Source organism: Priapulus caudatus, unplaced genomic scaffold (genome assembly GCF_000485595.1).
Source record: "Priapulus caudatus unplaced genomic scaffold, Priapulus_caudatus-5.0.1 Scaffold85, whole genome shotgun sequence".
NCBI classification, from domain to species: Eukaryota; Metazoa; Priapulida; class Priapulimorpha; order Priapulimorphida; family Priapulidae; genus Priapulus; species Priapulus caudatus.
Window position 1 is genome coordinate 425349 of NW_014577146.1, and position 14432 is coordinate 439780.

The 14432-nt window shown below is 49.6% G+C and overlaps 1 protein-coding gene across 1 annotated transcript in view; it reads left to right on the forward strand.

Annotated features, from left to right (window-relative positions):
* LOC106804735 overlaps positions 1 to 14432 on the forward strand; it is a 124694-nt gene that overhangs the window by 13653 nt on the left and 96609 nt on the right. Inside the window, exon 3 of the mRNA XM_014806056.1 lies at positions 12095 to 12220. Coding sequence (XP_014661542.1) covers positions 12095 to 12220 — 126 coding nt within the window. The remainder of the gene's footprint in view (positions 1 to 12094; positions 12221 to 14432) is intronic.

The following is a 14432-nucleotide window of genomic DNA, read 5'->3' on the forward strand; positions in this document are numbered from 1 at the left end:
AGAGAGAGAGAGAGAGAGGAGAGAGAGGCAGAGACGAGGAAGCGAAGCGAGAGTCGAGTGAGCTGAGAAAGGATGAAGCGCTAGAGAGAGGGGGAGAGAAATGGGTGAGAGAGAGCGAGTGAGAAGAGAACCACGACGAAAGAATAAAGAGCGCGAGCGAGAGAGAGAGAGATAAGCAGAGAGAGCAAAGAAGAGAGAGAAAGAGAGAGAGAGAGAGAGAGGCTATTTTCTAGCGCAGACAGCATAAAAACACGCCGAGACAGCAGAAATAACGGTGGAGCTGGTAGGCAGAAAGAACAAGTTTCAGCTTCACGGAGATGGCGGACACCTTGCTCGACCTGTGGACACTCGCAGCAGGGCCAACAACACAACATCTAGCAGCCTCGGTGGGAATGGTAAGTTAACAGTAAGTGAAGTCCGTTAAGTTATTCTCGGCATCACAACACAATTTTCATACGCGACGAACGATCTTAAAGCGATCACACACACACACACAGCACCCACACGAGCAGTTACTTTATGTAGTGACTGTGAGCCATGTTTCGGGACCATATGATTTGTAAAACACACGACACCGGCTGCTTTGGGGTTGCTTAACGATTAGATCACACAAGTACACACACTGGCAGTGTATCAGTTCATAAAAATATCAGCGGAATCTCATGCTCCGATCGCAATATCATTGCCAAGCTGCTACAAGCGACCAGCTACTGTCGGTTGTGGGACAGTGATGCCTGAACGGGCTTTGCAGTCCAAAACCAAACGGCGTCTCGCCTCTCGTCAGTCCATTGCCCTGGAAACCGACCCGTAAAGACGTTCACGAAAATCGTACTAGCGCAGGGAAACCTCGTGGATTTGTTGAAACGAGCGTAAGTTACAGGTCACGATAGTTGCTTTTAAATCCCAGTAGCTAGAGACTCGTCTGCTTGTGTAAGGAGTATGCAAGTAAACTAAGGGAAACCGAATCGTCTAACCTGGGGCAATTTCCCATTTATAGAAGCCCTCGTCCCGATTCGTAAGCCTAGCATCCGTGGAGTAGAGTGGCAGCTATACATGTCACACACGAACAGAACCCAGCCCGTCTCGGAAGCTAGGCCGTATTGTAGGTGCAAGTCACAGCACCAACCATAACACCCCCCCTAACCAAACCACCGCGCTCAATGTAAACGCGCCCATCACACAGATGCGTACTCGCCGAACACAGCTCGGCTGTAGAGCGTGAACGGTTACAAATGACGACCCGACACTCTACATCGTCACAACAGATACGCGTGGAATTGTGAAGGTCAAGTTGGCCGTGTAATCGAAACCGTCTCAAGTCCTATCACTGAATGCGGTAAGAGTTACCAGTACGTCCGACTCGCACCGCCGTACCACCTCGCGGCAGCTAGCCACCGAGGGTGAATATTGTCACATAGATGCCAGTGCGACTTCTATGCTCAACGCTCTCCAGTCACCTCTCTCTCACTCCGTCCGCTTCTCGTACCTACTCTCCTCTACCTCTCGTAAATCTCTCTATACTCGTCTCTCTCTCCTCAGCTTTCGTTAATTCTGTCTTGAGCTGTGTACTGGACAGCTTACCAGGTACGTTCACAAAACGAACTCAGTCACCGTCTACACTGGTCTCTCGCTCTCCCTCCTCTAACTCTTCTCGCTCATCTCTCTCGTCTCTCTCCTCGCGCTTCTCTCTCTTTCGCGCTCGGTCCTCTCTCATCCGCTCATTTCTCTCTTCTTATCCATTCTGCCCATCTTCTCGTAGCTATGCGTGGATTGTGTAAAGGTTAACATCGTAACGGGCCTTATCCGTCGAGGCCTTCACTCTCTCTTTATCTGCTTATTCTGCTACGTCCTATATCTGTTTAAAATACACCGTCACCGTCACGCCGCCCACCACTCCCCACGCCTAATCTGTCTTTCTGTCCTCTATTATCTCGTCCTCGACTCCGGTCCTCACACCACGTCGTCTCTCTCTCTCTTCTCTCCGCATCACGTCGGACACCACCTCTCTCTCCTCTCCTCCTCTCAATCTTCATCCACTCTCTCTCTCCTACTCTCGTCTGACATGAACCTCCTCTCCTGCTTCGGTTCGCCTAGGGCCCTCGCGCGTGTTGTGTAAGGTTATCAGTCTGGCTAGTTCCTCGTTTCCTTTCATTTCTCCACCCCCAAACGCACTCGTTCTCCTCACGCACACAGACCCTTCTTCCCTGTCCTAACTCTTTCTCTCGTACCACGCGAATTTAGGCGTGCTGAGTGTGGACTGCGTGTGAAGACTCACGCTACATAATCGGTAGTCAAGCGAAGGGTCGCCTAAACCAGATGTTTATGTAGGTTATTATCACATGATGATTCCATACATTTGAGCAACAAAACAACCATCGTAGAACAAGAGACCTACTTCACTACACGACCCATCCCTGTCGACACTCACACGCAACACATCCATATATAATATAACCACGAGCGCCACTTGTATCAACAGGTGATCAAGCTAATAACACAGCCCCACCGTGATATGCGCGTTACTCTCAGGGATTTGCAGTGGTGTATGAGTGCGGCTGATTGATGTACGGTAGTCGCTAGTAAACAATTGACATTTATATAAGAGCATTCGCACAACGACAACACACGCAATCGTCACGAGCTATAGGACAACATCCCGTTGAGTCTAGTATTACAGGACGACATACAGCAGTAACCACGGTAATTCACCGTTTCCGTCAATACCACACGGATCACACCCGCCATGTGACCGCCGTCAAGTACTCACAGAGTTCCTGAGCACCGTATTATATATATATATATAATATATATATATTACATATATATATCCATATATGACTATCGATGATATATGATATACGGGCTGGTAGTACAACCATTGATCTCTTCGGTGTTGTCCCGCCCCCTGGACGGTGCTGTAGAGCCCCAGCGCCCCCGCGTGACGAGCATCATTCCAGCGCGATGCTGTGTTAGTCGAGCGCGATTTTCGACAGACAACTGCAAGCGGCGCATCACAGAGCCTCAACGACTCCTGTGTTTGCGTTCGTTTTTCAGCGAGGATAGCTCATGCCATCGCAGGTATCTGTCAGGCGCCTACAATTGTTAGTTTGCTTGTCGTCGCTGCAGGCGGACCCCATTACCACTCAAGCCATTGGATCATCGTCAACGATCAGCCTCACAACGCACGCCTCATACGCCATACACACATCGATCGTCGTCGCGCCGTCGCCGCTCGTCGTCGTCCCAGTCGTCAGTCGTTTCGTTAACATTATTATCATCATCGTTGCCCAATGCTTCAAGCAACACCAGAGTAATAATGATCATCACACAGACCCGTCGCATAATCATCGCCATCATTATCATCGCGTCATCATCCTCTCAGCAGCAGGCAGCACGCAACCAGCAGTAACAGCATTAAATCAAGCACATCGTCGTCGTCAATCAACCGTCGTTGGATCAATAATCGTCATCGATCCTCACCGTCCTAGTCTCACATCGGTCGTCTATCACCACAGCGTGTTAGCATCAACCAAATCGTCGTCGTCTCTATAGCCGCGCGATTAGAATCCAACATAACCACACATTGAAGCACGCCATTTACATAAATTTCTTACAAATACCACAAGCCTCACCCAAGTAAACAGTCCACGCTTTGAGCTCGACTTGTAATTATTGGCGTTCGCCGCATATGTCGAAGCACTTACGGGCGCGGCCCAGCTTTCAAAATTGACGGCCCCTCAGAGGCGCGTCACGCAGGAACGCACCGTAGGCCTAAAGTTCTGGCGCACACAATTACTGGACCATGAAAGTCAAGTACCCAGTTGCTCAATCTGCCCGACGGCGCGAGGTGCTCTTCATGCGGGTTACGAAAGATACTCGGATGACGCCCCGGGAATTACATTGAAAAGAAATTACAGTCGCCCTTGTTAGAAGAACGCAATAAACGATACAGTCCTTAAAACGAGCTCTGAAGGCAATGTACGGCCGGCCGCAAGATCGACGCATGCAAGTCGGCTTAAGAGCCTGAAGCATAGACGCTAACCAGAAGATCTGGAGTAATGGTCAGGGAGACGAAACAAATCAGTCACGCCAGCGGTCGGACAAAAGCAGACCTAACAGAAAACAAGATTTTCTCGATAGCATATAATAGAAAATACGTCAGAATAATTCACTTACGAAGAAGTACAGGTAAGATAGCTCTTAGATAGTTAGTCAGAGTATAAGGAAATAGGTAACTGGACAGATGAGATATAGGCATGAGTAGATAGTACGAATAAAAATGAGTGATACTAAAGATAGGATACAAAAGATATAAGCCAAGGAGTAGAATTTGAGTAGAAATAGTAAACTTAGAGTTAAGGATAAGATAGATAAGATAACTGAGGAATAGCGTATATGAGTAGCATAAATAGAAATCATGATAAAGGTTATAAAGATGTTGATGGAATTGGCGTAGAGTTAGATTACTAAACAATATGAATTAGAATCATGATTAGATAAGATAGACTAAGAATAATCACATAGATAGACTATGAATAAGATAGATAGCATAGATAGAGCGCTAGATAGATAAGACAAAATGAGGAAATATCAATGTACAAAGCGGTCTATATAGATACAGCCCAAATCGCATGCACGCACCCCAGGTCATAAACACCATACACGACAATTGACCGCACCGTCACGAGCAAACGCAACTGCGACGTCCACTCGGAAGTCACTGGAACTGACCGTAACCACTAAATAGCCGGCGCAGTCAGCCGACGAAATTTATCGAGTGACTAAATATTGAATTGATGAGCCCTTCGGGATCGTAATTGTGAATAAGTCCTGCTGAAACAACGTATCTATTACCCTACCGTATCCTAGAGTCTTCTGTCGTTTCCGTGCTCTCCTCTCGCTCATCTCCATACAGAGAAAAAAAACCCATTCTCGTCTACGGTCCACCCGCCCTCCTGCCGTCCTCCCCTCCTCGCCTCTCTCAACTCTCTAAATACAGTATATACTTACTGACTATTTACATTATATATAGAGTTACCTAATACCGTATATATATTATATATTTCTCGGCTCCTTCAAATAAACCCTAATCAACCAGCAACCAAAGGATGCAGGCGGCCCCCTGGGGGTGAGGGTTACAACAACAGAATAACTCGGGATCTACTACCTGTCATCCTTGCGGATGCGGGGTGTGCCCGTACGAACGTGTGGTTTACAGCACCAGAGATGGAACACGGGCCCGCGCCCTTCCAATTCGAGTATGACGACAACCCGCGCCCGCAGCAAGCACACGCAAACACATTCGTACGACACACCTACGACCGATTTGTGCATTAGGAATATCTTGCTGCGCGCCCGACGAACGACACGATTGACCACGCGCGAAGAACCAACGACAAGGGAAATCAGTGGCCTGGGAGTACTTGCCCAGCGAACATCCCGCCAGTAAGCTGCGAGGCAAGACTGGCTCAACGCCAACACAGCTTGCTTCGTTGCCCATGGTAAGTGTTAGCCGTTCTAGCGTCCGCCGCCAATCGTAGGGAGAGGGCGGTACAAAGGTTAAGGTTAGGCGTGAGGGTCCCATCGGAACGACCAGCTCGCCTTTGGAGATGGGAAGAAATGCCTTCTGCGAGTCCAAAGCTGGGGTGGGGCTACTGTGCCGGGGGCGGCGCTCATAGGCTGCGATGTGTTCGTAAGGGTGAATTGACCTGAGGGTCCACAAGAGGGACGTGTTAGTCAGGGGTCAGAGCCCAAGAAGCGGAGGTTATAACCAGGGGTCAGGGTCAAGAGTTACCGTTAGGTTTGGGGATAGGGGTGCAATGCTACGTTAGACCCTAAAATTTTTTTATGGGCCCCGCAAAAAGGGTGCTTCTTCTCCTCCACGCCGGTTAGGGTAGACGCGGGCCGGGAAAGGCCGGCGTGTAAATCTTATGGGTAGCACTGAGTAGGCAACTAAGTTGGGTTACAAGGCGGTAGAAACCAGAAACGCCCATTGAGGAGAGAAGATCCCACCAGAAGGAAGCATAGAGAGAGAAAGGGAGAGAGTTAAACGAGTTAAGATGACGTAGAATGAGAGTAGGAGAGAGAGGAGGAGAAGATGCCAGAGTCGAGAGAGATAGTAGAGGAGGCGCGGGGTAATGGCCGAGGAGAAGAGGTGATATGTGTGTGTGTGTAGTGTTGTGGTGATTGTGTAAGGTGTGTGTGTGGTGGGTAGTGTGTGGTTGTTAATGGTCTGTGTGGGGACGTTGTGTGTGTTTGAAGGTCCACAATATATTGGGTGGGATTTGATGGGTGGTTGAAGTGTTCAGAGTGGATTGGTGTTGGGGTGTTGAGTGGGTCAGGGTGATGGCGTTAGGGTGTGTTGAGTTTCTAAGGGGTGAAGATGCTTGAGGGTTGAGGTTCTAAGATTGAGGTGAGTGTGGCTATGGGTTGTTGAAGGGTCAGGGGTGGATTTAGGTGTTGAGGTCAGGGGGTGGTGAATGTGTTAAGGATTGTTGTGAGGGTCGAGGTGGGTGTTTTGGGTAGGTGTTGGTGTTTAGGTTTTGACGGGTTGCTAGGAGCGAGAGAGAGGAGCGGGGGGTGAGATGTTAGAGGGTTTTGAGGTCCAGGGTGAAATGTAAAGATTGAGGTCAGGGGGATGTTAGAGGTTTGAGGGTCAAGAGTGACTGGATGAGGGAGGAGTTTGCAGGAGATCAGTTCGGGAGTAGTGATGAGGTAGAGATAGGAGAGCGTGTGAAGGTCAGGGTGGATGTTAGGGTGTAAGGTCAGGGTTTGCAGCGTCAAGGGGTAAAAATTGTTAGGGTTGAAGGTCAGCAGGTGACTCGGTAGGTTGAGGGGTCCAGGGTGATGTTAGGTTGAGGTCAGGGTCGATGTTGGGTTGAGGTCAATGAGGTGAATGTTTAGGTTTTGGGGTCAGTGCGGAAGTGAGGTTAGGCAATCCAAGGCCACGCGGCTATGGATGGGTGGGGGGGTTAAGACAGGCGGTTGAGGTCGAGCAGGGTGACAAATGATGGCTTTAAGGTTTGAGGTCAGGGGTGAGGTTTAGGTTTGACGGTCCAGGGGTGATGTTTAGGGTTTTGAGGTCAGGGGATGTATCGGGTGAGGTCAGGGGTCGAAGTTAGGCGTTGAGCGTCAAAAGTGAGTCCGTTCCAACCGGAGGGTGGATGGTGTAGGCCTGTTGGGCAGGTTTTCTAGGGTGAGGATAAGAGTTAGGGTTGAGGTCCAGCCGGTGATTTAAGGTTGAGGATCATTGTGGGGTGAAATGTTAGGGTCGTTGCGGGTCCAGTTGGATGTAGGATTTAGGACAGGGGTGATGTTTAGTTAGGTCCAGGGGGATGCTTTAGGGGTTGAGGTCGGAGGTGAGGTTAGGGTTGAAGTCAAGGAGGGGTAAAAGGTTAAGGGTTGGTTCGACCAAAATCGCCGGGTGAAATCGCCTAGTTCTCCAGCCTCAAATTCCCCGGGCCGCGATTCCTTAGTTGCCCGATTTTCATCGAAGAGATCAAGTAAACGTGTTTGATATTATCGGCGGGCGATTGTGTCGCCCGATGGTTGTTCACCGGGCGGCGTTTAATCCGACTAGTGTGTCCGGGGCTCCGGCGATCAATTTCCATCAGCCATCAGAGTTTGCTTCCACATGATAAAACTGGGGTTGTTAACGGGGTTGGAGTGCTGCTTCTCGTTTTGGTCTAGTTCTCTGCGGATCGCCCCCCCACTTTTTTCTCCACACGTTTGCGCCGAGGGCCCCCGCCCGTTTCTGACGTAATAGGGAATGTTTCATGTTTTTAGTCATGTCATGTCAATGTAAGTAGCGATGCACGCACGGGCACGCAACGCAATGTGTACGTGCACACACATCGCACGTGTAACGTGCACCACGCGACGCAACGCACGCGTCTACGTGCACATGCATGCACGCAACGGCCACGCCACGTGTACTGCACACAAGTCCACGGCGCCCGTACGCAACGCACGCACCACAATGCCAAACCACGGTAACCAACACCCGCACTCACCGCGCAACACACCACGCACGCACGCATGCACGACGTGTACGCTGCACAAGCGCACGCCAGGCCCACGTACGCTGCACGCAGGTGAACCGTGCAACAAGGCGCACGCAGGCACGTACGCACGCCAACGCAATGGCACGCAGGTCAACGTGCAACGCACGGGCACGCACACAGGTACGCACGTGTCCGTTTTCACACGCACGCACCACGACAACGCACGCACGAATTGTACGCACTGGTAAGTGACACTCCGCACGCACGAACGCACGTGGTAGCGTACCACCGACCACGCACGCACGTGTACGTACAACACGCACCGCACGCACGGCACCGCACGCACGACACTGTTACCTTGCCAACCACGGCACGCACGCACGCACGTATCGTGCACCACGCACAGTCACGCACGCAACACACCACGTCATGCCCACGCACGTTTTAACATACAATCGTGACGCACGCAATGAATGCACGCAGGTGTACGTTGCACAACGCAGACGCACGCTCACGTCTACGTGCACATGCATGCAACGACCTTATCAACACGGCGATTAATCGTGCGATTTAATCGCCGGTAGTTGTTTCCACCACTCGACTCGCGGCGAATAAAGAATCGGGCCGATTTTCGTGTCGCCGATTTAATCGCCTAGTGGTGTCCGGCCCTTTGAGGACTGATGTTCAAAGGTGAAGTTTAGGGTTTGAGGTTCAGGGGTGATGTTAGGGTTTGGGGTCAGTGGGAGGTAGGGTTAGGATTCAGGGTGATGTTTAGGTTTGAGGGTCCAGGGGTGATGTTGGGGGTTTGAGGTTCAGGGGTGCATTCGGTTAGGTGTTGAGGTCCAGAAGGGGTGAATGTTTAGGGTTGAGTCAGGGGTGATGTTAGGGTTTATACGGTCAAGGGTGATTGTAGTTTGAGGTCAGGGGTTTCTGACCTCAACCCTAACATCACCCCTGACCTCAACCCTGACCTCAACCCTAACATCACCCCTGACCTCAACCCTAACATCACCCTTGACCGTATAACCCTAACATCACCCCTGACCTCAACCCTAACATCACCCCTGACCTCAACCCTAACATCACCCCTGACCTCAACCCTAACATCACCCCTGACCTCAACCCTAGCATCACCCCTGAACTCAACCCTAACCTCACCCCTGACCTCAACCCTAACATCACTCTTGACCTCAACCCTAACATCACCCCTGACCTCAACCCTAACATCACCACTGATCCTAACCCTACCTCCCACTGACCCTCAAAGATTAACTTAACCCTTACCTTCTGGCGCAACCCTAACCACTTAGTGACCTTCAACCTAGCCTAACCCTGACCCTGCCCCTAAGTCTAACGCTAGCATCACCCCTAATCCTCACCCTAACGGTAACTCTTGACCCTGACCCCTGGTTATAACCTCGCTCTTGGCTCTGACCCCTGACCCTAACATCGCTCTTGACCCTCGTCATTCACCCTAACATCGCCCTTGACCCAGTAACCCCAGCCTTGACCCAACCCATGACCCTCACCCTAACCTTAACCTTTACCCTCTCCCTAAACGCTAACGCTAACACTACATCGCAACGAGCAGCTGTGTGCGTACGCTGCCTCGCAGCCTCGTCGTAGTACCCCGATCCCTTTGTTTTCTTCGCGCGTGGGTATCGTGTGTTCGTGCGCGCACAGATATCCTATATGCACAATCGGTGTAGGTGTGCGTAGAATGTGTTTGCGTGTGCTTGCTGCGGCGCGGTTGTCGTCAGCGCCCGTATGGTGTGTCCATCGTGAGATCGCAAGACACGAGTCAGTTTATGTGTGTGTGGCGTGACAGTAGCGAGGGGAGGGAGGCTGCCTCGAATGTTTTTCTCTGCCGAAAAAATTGATCGGGTATATGTGTGTGTGCGCGCGCGTGCGTGCGTGCGTGCATGCGTATGTGTATCCGTGCGTGCATGCGTGCGCGCGCGCGTGATTGTATAGTAGACCGCCACCACATACTAGTATGCCAGCAGTACAGTTCTCGCAATCTGCTATTGCTTGTATCACATCGTACGCTACTAGTACCTTTATCTGAGCCTCCGTTGAGAGAGATAGAGATTCTGTAGTTTTCCACCGGTGACCGTGTTCTAGATCTCTGTACTCTATGCTTCTAGCTCGCGCTGCCAACCGTAGATTATACGTTTATGCGTTCTTCTAACAGAGTTCCGTCGCCCGCCGTCGGGCAGATTGAGCAATGACTAATGAGTAATGCGCCGAACTTAGGTGCGTTCCTGCGCGTAATGCTAACATAATTACACGCGATTCTGTGTTTAGATGGTGCGTGTGTGTGTGTGTGTGGTGTGTGTGTGTGTGTGTGTGTGTGTGTGCGTGCGTTGCGTGCGTGTGCTGCGCTGGCCGGACGTCGCGTGGCGACAGCGGTGTCGTGGCTGCGTTGCGTTGCGTGTGCTGCTGTGCTGTGTATGCGGTGTGGTGTTGCGTGTGCGTCGATTGTGTGCGTGAGATGCGCGCGCGGTGTGTTTGTGTGTGTGGTTATGTGTCAGTGCGTGTGGTTGTGCGTGTGCGTGCGTGCGTGTGCCTGTCCTGTAGCGGCGCGCGCCTGGTGCGGTATAGTTGTGTGTGTGTGTGTGGGTGACTTGTTTGTGGGCAGGGGGGGCGTGTGTGGGGCGGTGTTGTGTGTGTCCGTACCTGCGCGCATCTGTGTGCGTGTGCGCGTTTACATGCGTGTATGTATGTGTCTGTTCGTGTGTAATAGGACTCATCGTGCTCGGACGAGGCTTCTATAATGGAAATTGCCCAATTTCCTTATTCAATTCTTGGAGCAACTTCGTTAGTTTCCTGCGGTATATGGGCGCGTCTGCCAACTCTCGTAATCGAAATTCCGCTGATATTTTATTATAGCAGCTGCACAGCTGTGTTTACAAACATTGCAGGCTCACACACAATAAAAACCGCGATGCTAATCGCGATGAAATACCGAGATAACTGTGTCGTTGTTCACACAGGCGAATAATCGCGCTAATCGCCGAGCGGGATAATTCTATTAATCGAACTGCGCATGCTCACTGCCGGAATGATGCTCACTGCGCATGCTCACTGCTCACTCGCTTGGAATGATGGGATAGAAAATACCGGGATTATTTGCGCGATCGTTCACACACGCAAATAATCGCGCTAATTCCAAAGCGAGCGTTCACACACGCAAATAATCGCGCTAATTCCAAATAATCGCAGTCAAAAGTGCGATTTGGAGCGCGATGCTGATCGCGATTATTAGTGAGTATTATTGCGTTAGAACTTGTAATAATCTCGGTATTTCGATCGCGATGCAAAAACCGGGATTTGCATCCCGCTTATTCGCGCCAGTGTGAACGCGCCTAATGTGTATCGTTCCTACCTAATGTTTTGTCGCATCGAAGGTATTAGGGATGAAATTTAATATGACGAGGTCTACGTGCGTGTGTGTGTGTCCCTGTTTGCGTGTGCGTGCATGCGTTGGTGTGTGCGTGCGTGTGTCCGTTTGCAAGTGTGAGCGTGCGGTTATCGCTTGTTGGAGATTACGGTAATAGGGCAATAGCCTCTTCCTCAAACAACCTCCCACCTCCATCCTCACAGAAATCACGCAGTTTCCGTCAGAGATAATATAACTATTAACTACTGCAGATATCCCAGTTTCCCTTCTTCGTTCCGCCCTATGTTCCGTTTTCTCTCGCTCGCCTCTCTCTCTTTCTCTCTCTCTCTCTCTCTCTCTCTCTCTCTCTCTCTCTCTCTCTCTCTCTCTCTTCCCCTCCCTATCACCCTCCCCTTCTTTTCTAAGTCTATTGGTGAAATAATTAAGAACGTTATTTTAGGTTTTATGGCTCTAGAGCTCCTGCTCAGTGCCCTGCGCCCACCTGAAAAAGAGTCATTTTATTTCATGATCAAATAATTTTTTTTATGATTAACCCATAATATTTTTATTATTATTGTTATTGTTGCTATTATGATGATGATGATGATGATGATGATGATGATGATTATGATGATTATTATTATTATTATTTTATATTATTAGCAACAGTATCGACAACCGCTATTAACGTCGCTTTGTTTCTTGGCAGAAGCTCCTCAATGGAAATCGATCAGAGATCTAACGAAGCAGCACCAGAGGGCTCCGGCGGACGTCGCACGCCCGAGTCGTGCAGCAACTTTAGAATCGAACAGACGACGTTGAAAGTTAGCGAACGGTAAGCGGCATGAACGCGTGATCGACCTATAATATTCATTGGTAACCCCATAGCATAACGGCATTGAATAATATGCAAAGTGAATCTACATGCGGTAGCGGTAGTGCATCTGCATCGCGTAGAGATGGTCCATGCCTTCGCTTCACACACGTTCTGCGTTACCTTATAAATACCGCATGACATCTTGTAACGAGGTCGTTGAATATTCCTGCGGGTGCTGTGCGCGGATGATGAAGCTTGTGATATTGTGCAGGGCTTCTGTTGCAAGGGACTCAGCATCATCGTCATCATCATCGCGTTACCAGGTGATTTGCATGTGATTATTGGGGGTGGGGGGGAGTGTCGTAATAGGGCGGGCATCGTGGTTTATACTGATGAAGTGATCGCCACGTTCTAACGAGGCCTGGTCTGAGCGTATGACCTGAGGTATTGTTCACTTGCCCTCTAATGAGAGGCGACCTCTTGACATTGCGCGATCGCTGAACATTGCCCTAGGTTACAGGAAACCGCGTGCGCAAGTGAGTAGCTCGTGTAAGAAGCAATTCACTATGGACAGGGGGCAGTTCCCCACGGGCCAGGGGCAGTTCCCCACGGGCAGGCGTCAGTCCACCATGGACAGGGGGCAGTTAACAATGAACAGGGGCAGCTCACAGCAGAGGACAGGGAGCGCTTGGTAGCTAAAGCTCCTCAAAAGTCGATAGAACCGGCATTTTCGCCGTGAAATATCGCGATCGCAGGCTCGTGTGCATGGACGACGCCCAAGCCGCGTGCGATGTAGCGCGAAACCAGAAATACCGCGTGATATATCCGCAGCGTTACTTCTCACGCACTCACTCACTCACCCATCCACTCACCTACTTACTCACCCATCCACCCATCCACTCACTCACTCACTCACTAATGCACTCGACCACTCAACCATCGATACTCACTCACTCGCTCACTCATGATCAGCCAACCAGGTGAGAGAACAACTGCGTTGCCACGGTGAGCAAGCATGATCACGTGTCATCTACCCACCATGAACCTACCTCGCCGGACGCGCGCAGGCGATCGGCGTTAGAAGAACTATGCACACAACGCAGCGTCACACATACATAGCGAGAGCCTATGTTCGGATTCATGTATTATGTATGATCCTACGGATCTCTATTATGAGCTCTGGATATATATATATATATATATGCATATGAATAGATATGTAAGTATCGTACACATATTGAACGATATATTAAAACACAACATTAATATTTTATTATATATCTATACTATAAAAGGGAACAGCCCATTTTTTGTTAGCTATGTTCTCTGAATCTGCTCGCATGATTTCAAATTGCTTGACTGTAAACGATGCGTAATATGGGCGCACTTTTTCAACGATGAAAACACGATAAAGTTGAATTTCAAGCCGTTTTATTTAACACTGGTGTACCGATACCATACCGGTATATCGATCGACGACACTACCAATGTAGTACGTGTTGTAGACTGGTACCCGGTCGACAGTTCCACACGCTACACTAACACGTCAGTGTAGCGAAGGATATATGCCGGAGTGAGGGTGGCGAACGGGTACCAGTCTATACGTGTTGTTGACAGCTTGCAATGTGGAGCTATGTAGTATGTTCTCTGAATCTGCTCGCATCATTTGAAATGGCTTGACTGTAAACGATGCATTACCACTCATAGAGTAATATTGGGCGCACTTTTGCAATGATGAAAACAGAATAAAGTTGAATTTGAAGCCGTTTTATTTAACACTGGCTAAAAATAGCATACCGGTGTATCGAAGCGACTACCATTAACGATGTACGCTGTGGCGCAGTTGTAGCACGCTTGCCTCATACGTTAGGGGTCGTGAGTTCGAAACTCGACAGTCGCGGAAATAAAAAAAACATTCATTTCTCGCCAGGCGCGCAACTTCTATCTTTCATCCTAAATATATGCATATTTAAAATATATTTAATTTAAAATGATTAGTATAAATGGGGAAAGCGAATTTTTATAGCTAAGTTATTTTTAAGTTAAGGAATTCCCCTCATGGGACTCCCTGGGATATCCAAAATCCATAATGATGCTCTTCACGACAATGTTGCTCACCACATCTTCACGTTCGGTTCAGTTTGACACCGAAACTTTGTAGCTGAGTTAATACACGTTAATATACCTTTATCTCCTGCACTTAAGATAGGTTTTCCAATTCCTGCATGAA